The following is an 8,750-nucleotide window of genomic DNA, read 5'->3' as shown; positions in this document are numbered from 1 at the left end:
AACCATTAAGAAACAGTAGTGCTGAGGATTTAGTCATATCATATATTTAATTATATCATGTCAGTTAATGTCATTTGAAACAGTAAAACGGCCCTTTTGTGCTGGCCGTTGCGATTTTTCCATTCGTATGCAGATGTATGTATGTATGTATGTTAATTGTATTGCTGAAAGGCAAATGTGATGACAAGGCTTGTCACTGTGCTCCATCATCAGTAGAGATCTGTGAGTGTGACTGAAGCCACAAAATTTGAGTTTGGTTCTTCATTTCTCGGTGTGTAATTGTAAACTTTCCGCAGAGCTGTCAAAACTTCATCTTTGATGACTAGAAAAACAGTAAGGTAAGATAAGAAATATTACATTCAAGTTATGCAGTATGTATTATAGTGTTTTTATAAACTATTAAAATAATAAGAAGTTGAAACCTTTAGCGTTATATGCATTCTTTATTGTGTATTCAATATGTTGTAATTGATTTGTGATTGTATTTGTTTACACTGATGTCTGTATCGTAATTTGTTCCACAGAGCTATGACACATATGACACTTCTGCTACTTCTAGTCATGATATTTGTAGAAAATGGACAAGTAGATGAAAAACTTAACAGAAAAACATATACGCAATCTGTGACCACGAAGAAAAACACACAACCTACCACCTGCTCACCCCCTTGTAAGTTCCTAAAACCCTCCTTAAATCATTTCAGTATTGTTAGACTTGTACTGTAGATCTTAGTATCGAGACAGTAGTGATATAATAATCGTTATTATTATTATTATTATTATTATTATTATCTTATGATTTTGAGTTAAATCTCTTATGCTTACCAGGGCTGCACTGACTGATAAAAAGTAAAACAGTAATTTTGTGAAACATTACATTTAAAATACGTATTTTGTATTTAATATGTTTTAACATGTAATTTATTCCTGCAATGTCAAAGCTACATTTTCAGCACCATTACTCCAGTCTTCAGACTCACATGTTTCATTCTAATATGTTGATTTGGTGCTCAGAAATATTTTTTGTTATTTACAATGTTGAAAATGTTGAAAATTATTTTTGCAGTGATTACATTTCTGGCTTTTTTTTTTTTTTTTTTTTTTTTTTTGGCCAGGTAGTGTATTCAAAAGTTAGTAAGATTTCTTTTGAACTGTGAATGAATTATGAAATATATTTCTGATGTGAAACTACATCTAAATAAAAATGTTGATTAAAACAAGTTATTTAAGAAAATTACTCATTAATAAATCTTAAATAACTTTTTTATCAATTATTGTTAGTTTTATTTATTTTCAAATTAATTAGTAAATTAATAAAAATAACAACAACAACAACAACAACAACAATAATAATATAATATTATTTAGCAAGGAGTTTAGCAAGAACAATTTTGTTCTTTGTGTGTGTGTGTGTGTGTGTGTGTATCTTTCTATTTATTATTAACATTCCGAAGGATCATGAAGGACACTAAAGACTGGAGTAATGATGCTGAAAATTCAGCTTTGCTATAACAGGAATAAATTACATTTTAAAACTTTAAAACAGAAAGAATTGTTTTAAATTGTACTATACTATTTCAGCCTTAGTGAGCATAAGAGACTTATGCTTTATAAAGAATTATTAAGATTATTATCCAAATCCTTGAATGGTACACTAACTTCAGTACACAAATGAATATTTTTAATTTTACAATAAACAATTAAAATAAATGCATGGATTCAGTACAGTTAAAATAAACATTAAGATTTTTTTCTTTGTGATTTCATAATTAATGAATTAAACAGTTAATAATAACAAATCTTTCACCAAACCATAAGAACTTCTTGTAGACCTAAATGTGAAAAAAAGACAGAAAGTGTCTGATTTATTTTTCTCTCATCTATTTTTGTACCAAATTCAGCATGCAAAGTCACCATAGCATGTTGTAGAAAAGCAAAACAAAGCTATGTTTGCAACACAATATCAATAATGGATTATTTAACAATTGATAATGACTGCACAGGAATCGCACAAGATAAAAACATTTTGAAACACTGTGAAAGGTATGATTCTTTTATGTAATGATCTAAATAAACTGTATGAATTTTGTGTTGATTTGGCTGTTTCCCTGTTAATAATCCAGTGTGGAGAACCAAAACATACAAAGAAGTACACACACACTGCAGCCATCAAACACTAAACAAAGTGGTATAAACAGTAAGTCATGACAACATATGTTTTTACATTACTTTATCTCATAAAAATAAGTTAAGCAATTTTCAACCTTTTTAAAGCTGCAGTCCAATTTTTTTTGGTTAAAAATTATCCAATATCAATTTTTAACCAAGTACAAAACTAGCCAGTGTTCAAAACTATCTTCTCACTTTAGCCCGGTTCACAACATTATGCTTGTAATATTGTTTGAGTGGTACTGGTAGGAATTTGCAGGAAATTCGAGCATGCTGCTGCGTCATTACGTCACACCTGTAAACATAAAGAAGGCATCCAGACTGGTAGGCTATGAGGTTTCAGCAGGTGACAGATCATTTATAGCCTTTTCTCACTGCAGCTGGAATTAAATTTATCATTTTGAAGGCAGATTGTATTCCAGAAAGAATTATGTGTTTATGAAACACATGTGACTGAAATTAGATTATATTCCAGTTTAAATGAGCATCTGATTACAGATAGCTGTGCAATGTGCGATTACACAAACTTTGTATTTGAGAACTACTGTAGTTCTAAGGAATATTAATTTGCATGGTAATACACACTATATAGGTAACATGTAGTCATGTGACGCTGATATTGTTATCATTAACAATTTGAGAACAAAGCATAACAATAATAATACTTTACATGGTTTGATGTGAAATGAGCTAAGCAAGCCTTAGATTTAATCACCACTGGTAGTGCAATTTATTGTAATGCTTTTTTCCTCACTTGGTGAGAACAAAAGTGGCAGACTTGTTACTTACTTGTTCAGATAATAAATATCCAGTGAAAATTCTTATTTGAGTCATATATTCCAAGACGTAGGTGAGAATCTGTGATCCCTGCAGTATCCACACCGGTGCGGTGACTGACAGCCACACAGACTCCTCAAAACACTAGATTCATCCACGCTAGTGCCCTGCCGGTGCACAACCTATGTACTGAAGATAATTCTGCAAATAACTGCAAGTGCAGGTGTCAAACAGAGAACAGAGGAATGCAACTCGGCATGTTTTGAGCTAGGTTTGGGCAGGGGTTTTTTCGTGAAAACCTGGCAACCCAGGTGACAAAGAGGCAAAACTTACAGACTGCAAGCTATAAAAAAGTTATAAAAGATTCAACTTCTATAAGTCAGTATAATGTAATTTAAGTTGTAATTACTTATACATTGTGTATATGATTGTGGTTAAAAGTTTAAGGGAGCAACTTTTTTTTTGCAGTGAAAAATTGCGAAGAATCTTTACAGCATCATGCTATGACTGTGCTTAACATAGACCCAACCCTGGCAAATGGTCATGTAGAAATCACTGCTCCAAAAGTAAGACTTTTCACAAAAAAGGTCGATGACATAATTTTAATAAGACTTTCTTACATGACACTGAGACTATGTATCTGCTTGCAGCTTCAGTTTTTCACAATGGTTAGTGTTAATGATACAGTAAAATTACTTTATTTTATTTTTTTTATTTATTTTATTTTATTTTATTTTTTCAGGTATCTGATGAAGCTCGAACAATACAGATTTGGATCCCAGTGGAGCCTTTCCAAAACGTCTCTGATGGAATAGTTGGAATAGTTACCTCCAATTCCATTCAGCAGTTTATTGTATAGTTTTTGCATTTTGTTTTATAAATCTATTGAAACTTAACCCTTTCTTTATTATATTAACCTGCATGTTGTCTGTGGTTGTGTACTTACAGACGAAAAATGTTTCTATAATGTCTGAAGTCATACAGATTGAAGTTTTTGGGCGTGACATTGCGAATTTGACCAATCCACTTATAATACATTTCTCAGTGAATAATTACACAAACAACTCAAGCGTAAGCATACCCTTTCAAATGTTCTCAAAATATCTAAAACACTGTATTAATTTGTAATTCTTTTTTGTGTTGATATTCATAGAAAAGGTACACATATTCCTGTCAATACTATGATAAACAAGGTAGGTGGGAACTACAGTGATACAGTAGTTCATTCAAAAGTGAAAACTTTTCATGCTGTTCGTAACCCGTATGCTGTTATTTATTTTTTATTTATTTATTTAAGTGTTTGGAGAAAAAAATCAGTCTATATGTCAAACTGACTTTTGAAGTTTTTTTGTGTGCAGTCTCAGAAAAAAAAATTATCACTGCCATTTGTGTTTGTTTGTGTTTTTGTTTGTTTGTTTGTTTGTTTTTGTTTTGGTAGTAAAATGTATTAATAGTATAAAATATGTAGGAAACAACACCTGGAAAACAGATGGCTGTAACACCACTCAGATCAGTGATGGTGTTGTGGAGTGCTCCTGTGACCACATGACCCCATTTGCTGTGCTTCTGGTGAGTACTGAACCATTCATCCAGGCCATTACTAAATGTGTAAAGTAGCAGAAATCACTCTGTGCTGATATTGTTTTAATTTAATTCCCTCCTTCACTACCACATTCCCTTTGTTCCTCCTTCACTCTATATAGGTTGAGGTGAATAACATTGATGGACAACAATGGGAAATATTGTCATATATCAGCTACGTAGGCTGCAGTCTGTCTGCGGTCTTTTCTGCTTTCTCTGTCTTGACGTTCATTTTCAACAGGTGCCGTTTCTTCTGTTTTAATATAAATGTGTATATAATCTGCACTTTGATTCACATTATTCTTTACACTGATCCCAAAAAGTATGCATATAGATTTATCAAAGCATGTGTAGTGGGTGGAAAAAATTGTCAATTTAAATGCATACATGTGTTTCACAGGAATGCAAGAGCAGAAGTGTCCAGCAGCATTCACGTGTCTCTGAGTAGCGCTTTGTTTCTCCTCAACATGAGCTTTATGTTCAGTGAGTGGGCCGCTACATGGACAGTGAAAGAAGTGTGTGTGTTTACTGCTGTGACTATACACTACAGCCTGCTGTGTTCTTTCACCTGGATGGCTGTTGAAGCCTTGCACCTCTACCTTCTTTTAGGCAGAGTCTTCAACATTTACATCAAACACTACATGGTCAAGTTGTCCCTGATCGGATGGGGTGAGCATCAAGACTAAATGTACAGTAACATTATAAAAACAGATTCATAGAACAACTCATGAGTCAAAGGTGGCAGTGTTTGCAACATATTTAAAGAAATCGAAATTGCTACAGCAATCAAAATTGTAAAAATAACTACAAAACTACAAAACCAACTACAAAACCACCTCACAGAAGGATTTATTTCAAACACTCGACTAATGTTATGAAGTGAGTTTGGAGTAGAAACATGTTATTAAATGTTATCAAATGTTATTAAAAGTGCAAGACGTAAACTCAGGATTTGCAATTCTGAGAAAACAAAACATCAGAATTTTGATGGTAACTTGCAATTCAAAGAAAAGTAAGAACATTGTGTCAGAATTGTGAGATAAATTACAATTACAGTACTCAGAACATCACCATTTTTTAAAAAAAAAAAAGGTAAACAGGGTTAAAAATGACAGTTTACATGTTAAGTATTACAAAGTAGGCCACACAGACATGATTTGATATTAAACATTAAGAAATGATGATTGAAGTGTAGATTTGCTCATCCTGCAATCTTTTCCTCTTGATAGGTGTCCCTGCTGTTCTTGTTGGATGTTTGCTGTCAATTCAGCAACTCACCCGTCCATTTTATGGCTATAAAAATGTGACCTTATCAAATTCAAATGCAACAAATCTAGTGTGAGTCCTCATAACCTTTTCATTTTTACCTTGCTTTTATCTCTTCTTTAACTTTCAGCATTGTTTATTGTATGTTGTTCAGTTGCTGGATCACAGAGCCTCTCATCCTGTACGGCGTGAACCTTTGCTACTTCACCATTGTATTCCTGTTCAACACAATAGTTTTAATCACAGTGTCGAGACAGATTTTTAAGCTAAAGAAAGTGGATAACAAGCATAAGAAAATACCAGTGAAGGATGCCAGCACAGTGCTAGGCTTCATGTGTCTGCTGGGTACATCATGGGGTCTGGTTTTTCTTGGCTCTGGATATACCAGCTATCCAATACTCTATGTATTCTGCATTTCAAACACAATGCAAGGTAGGTTTCCTCTTAGTGACAGAATCACAGTGGAGGAAATAAATAAATAAAACAATGTTGTACAATAAGATACTACATTTGCTTTGTCTATCAATTTTATTTTGTGACAGGGTTTTCTATCTTTCTGTGGATGTGTCGGACAACAAGGCCAGAAAAACAGAAAGCAGCTCATACCAAGTCTTTATCCAGTGTAGATACCTTCACCACTGAAAAACAAAAACAATAGACTGTGCCTAAGGCATGAGTTTGAACTGTTTTATTGCTAGTAAGTTTTTTCTTCAATTCCATATGGTGCCTCTAGAAGAGAAATAGTGCCACACTCTGGCAGTGTCTGAAATTGCCTCGACACCCATATCCACATTAATTTACAATGTGGAAATAAGCTATTTCCTTCGAATGTGCGTTTCTTTAGCTGATTATTACAGGGAATTAAAACAATATGATATCAAATACAAGTTTGTAATATAAAGCAGCTTAAGGGACTGTTTTTATAGTGGAAGTGAATAATACTGCAAGCCTTGCAAATTCAAATTTTACAAACGGACGTACAGATACATGGTACAAATACCTACTCTTATGTTAAGGTTGAATACAGTGAAATGTTTTAAGGAGACAGCCATTTGTATTGGTTTCTGACATTATTGAGTATGTTCATTCAATCCCAACTGTAATAACAAGTGTACTACCGATATACTCTAGAGGCTAGAGAATGCCTCTAATGCACTGGGAATGCCCCAATATACTTTAAGTGAAATCAAACATGTGACATCATTTCAAAATAAAGTGTCCAAATACTGTTTTTGCATACTATATGATACATACTACATATTCAAATGCAACGTCACTGTCTGAATTCACTAATCATTTTCATTTGTTCACTGAAGTAGAATAGTGAATAGGAATAGTGAGCAATGGTATAGGGTGCGATTTCAGATACTTTGCCATCATTTACTTTGTTCCAGATCTGTATGACTTACTTTCCTCTCCAGAACACAAATGATAACATTTTTAAACAATGTGTCAGTTTTTTTGTCTGTGCAATACAAAAGTTAGTGGGGTCTAAAATAACATTTCGATCTTGACATTTTCAGAGGTTTCACTATATTTACTGTACATATGCATGATGCTAAGTATTTCCTTCATAGAAGACAGGTAATAGGTCATTTATCTTTTTTTTTCTCTCTCTCTATTTTGAAATTATATAAAATGCATTAAGAAACTATTCAGACCACTTTATTTTTTAAACACATTCTTACGTCACAGCCTAATACTAAAATGTTTTTAATTAGTATTTTTGTTTGTTTGTCTAGGGGAAACAATGTAGAATTATGTTGATTGATGATGAAAACAGTGTAAAGAATTTTAGCATGAGGCTCCAAACATATGTCTGATTACCTTCTGATTACTGATTACATATGGTACATATATGGAACATATAGTGTCCTGTGGTTTATTTTGAATTTCATGACTGTGGGTAAACAAGAAACATGTCCATCACATGTAAGCAGGTTTAGGGAACCCTATGACTGGTGAGAACTACCTCAAGATCATCCATCCTCGTACTGCTTTATGTGTGTGCTGCATTGGATAGTTTGATAGTTTGTGTTTGATAGTTATAGGTTAGTTTGCCAATAAAAATATTTTAGTTCAGATTTGCATACAAGGAAAATGAGCAGAGAGATATTTAAATGTCAACACGCAAACATTCATGACAGTCAAGTTGAGCACCAACATGCAAACATTCATAACAGGGATTATGTTATTCAATTTCTTCCTTAAAGTTACAAAGCAAACTGTACTATGTTATAGGACTTTTTGTGATCCCAACTAATGCTAAGAATTACACTGTAAAAAACAATTTGTTGAGTCAACCTAAAATAATGTGTAACCTGTCTGCCTTAAAATGTTAAGTTCAGTCGACTCAAAAAAAGTTTATTTAACCTTAAATGTTAAATTATACTAAGTGACAACTTAGATATTTAAGTTGAATCAACCTAAAATTTTAAGGCAGCTGGGTTACTTCTTACTTACTACTTCTTACTTACTACTTTTGTGTTTGCTAAACTTAACAGATGGGTAAGTAACCCAGCTGCCTTAAAATTTTAAGTTGATTTAACTCAAATATCTAAGTTGTCACTTAGTATAATTTAACATTTCAAGTTAAATAAACTTTTTTTGAGTTGACTAAACTTAAAATTTTAAGACAGCCAGGTTACAAATTATTTTAAGTTGACTCAACAAATTGTTTTTTACAGTGTAGGCTACTTGGTATTTTTACAATGAATAATGGAATTCTTTAAAGTTAAAGGTTTACTCCATCCCAAAATGAAAATTTTGTCATTGATCACTTACCCCCATGTCATTCCAAACCTGTAAAAGGTTAGTTCGTCTTTGGAACACAACTTTTGGAGGCATTTGACTGTCCCATTGACTGCCAGGTAAATACCACTGTCAAGACCAAAAAAAGTATGAAAGACATCGTCAAAATAGTCCATCTGCCATCAGTGGTTCAATCAGAATTTTAT

General features: G+C 32.8%; 1 protein-coding gene across 2 annotated transcripts; it reads left to right on the top strand.

Moving 5' to 3' along the window:
- Positions 1-228: 228 nt before the first annotated feature.
- LOC127161997 (adhesion G-protein coupled receptor G2) lies at positions 229-7,591 on the top strand. 2 transcript variants are annotated; one of them, XM_051104775.1, is made up of 14 exons: positions 229-338; positions 525-670; positions 1,902-2,043; positions 2,124-2,197; positions 3,415-3,512; positions 3,689-3,799; positions 3,895-4,017; positions 4,100-4,139; positions 4,415-4,515; positions 4,650-4,768; positions 4,928-5,196; positions 5,757-5,865; positions 5,948-6,225; positions 6,336-7,591. In XM_051104775.1, exons 1-14 carry the CDS (start codon positions 319-321, stop codon positions 6,449-6,451), a joined length of 1,746 nt encoding a protein of 581 aa, XP_050960732.1. In that variant the 5' UTR covers positions 229-318; the 3' UTR covers positions 6,452-7,591. The 2 variants fall into 2 exon arrangements, with proteins under 2 accessions (XP_050960732.1, XP_050960733.1); XM_051104776.1 differs by lacking the exons at positions 229-338; positions 1,902-2,043 and having other exon boundaries at positions 544-670.
- The last annotated feature ends 1,159 nt before the right edge of the window (positions 7,592-8,750 follow it).

This window comes from Labeo rohita, unplaced genomic scaffold (genome assembly GCF_022985175.1).
Source record: "Labeo rohita strain BAU-BD-2019 unplaced genomic scaffold, IGBB_LRoh.1.0 scaffold_796, whole genome shotgun sequence".
Classification (NCBI taxonomy): domain Eukaryota; kingdom Metazoa; phylum Chordata; class Actinopteri; order Cypriniformes; family Cyprinidae; genus Labeo; species Labeo rohita.
This window is presented reverse-complemented; position numbering and strand designations above follow the sequence as displayed.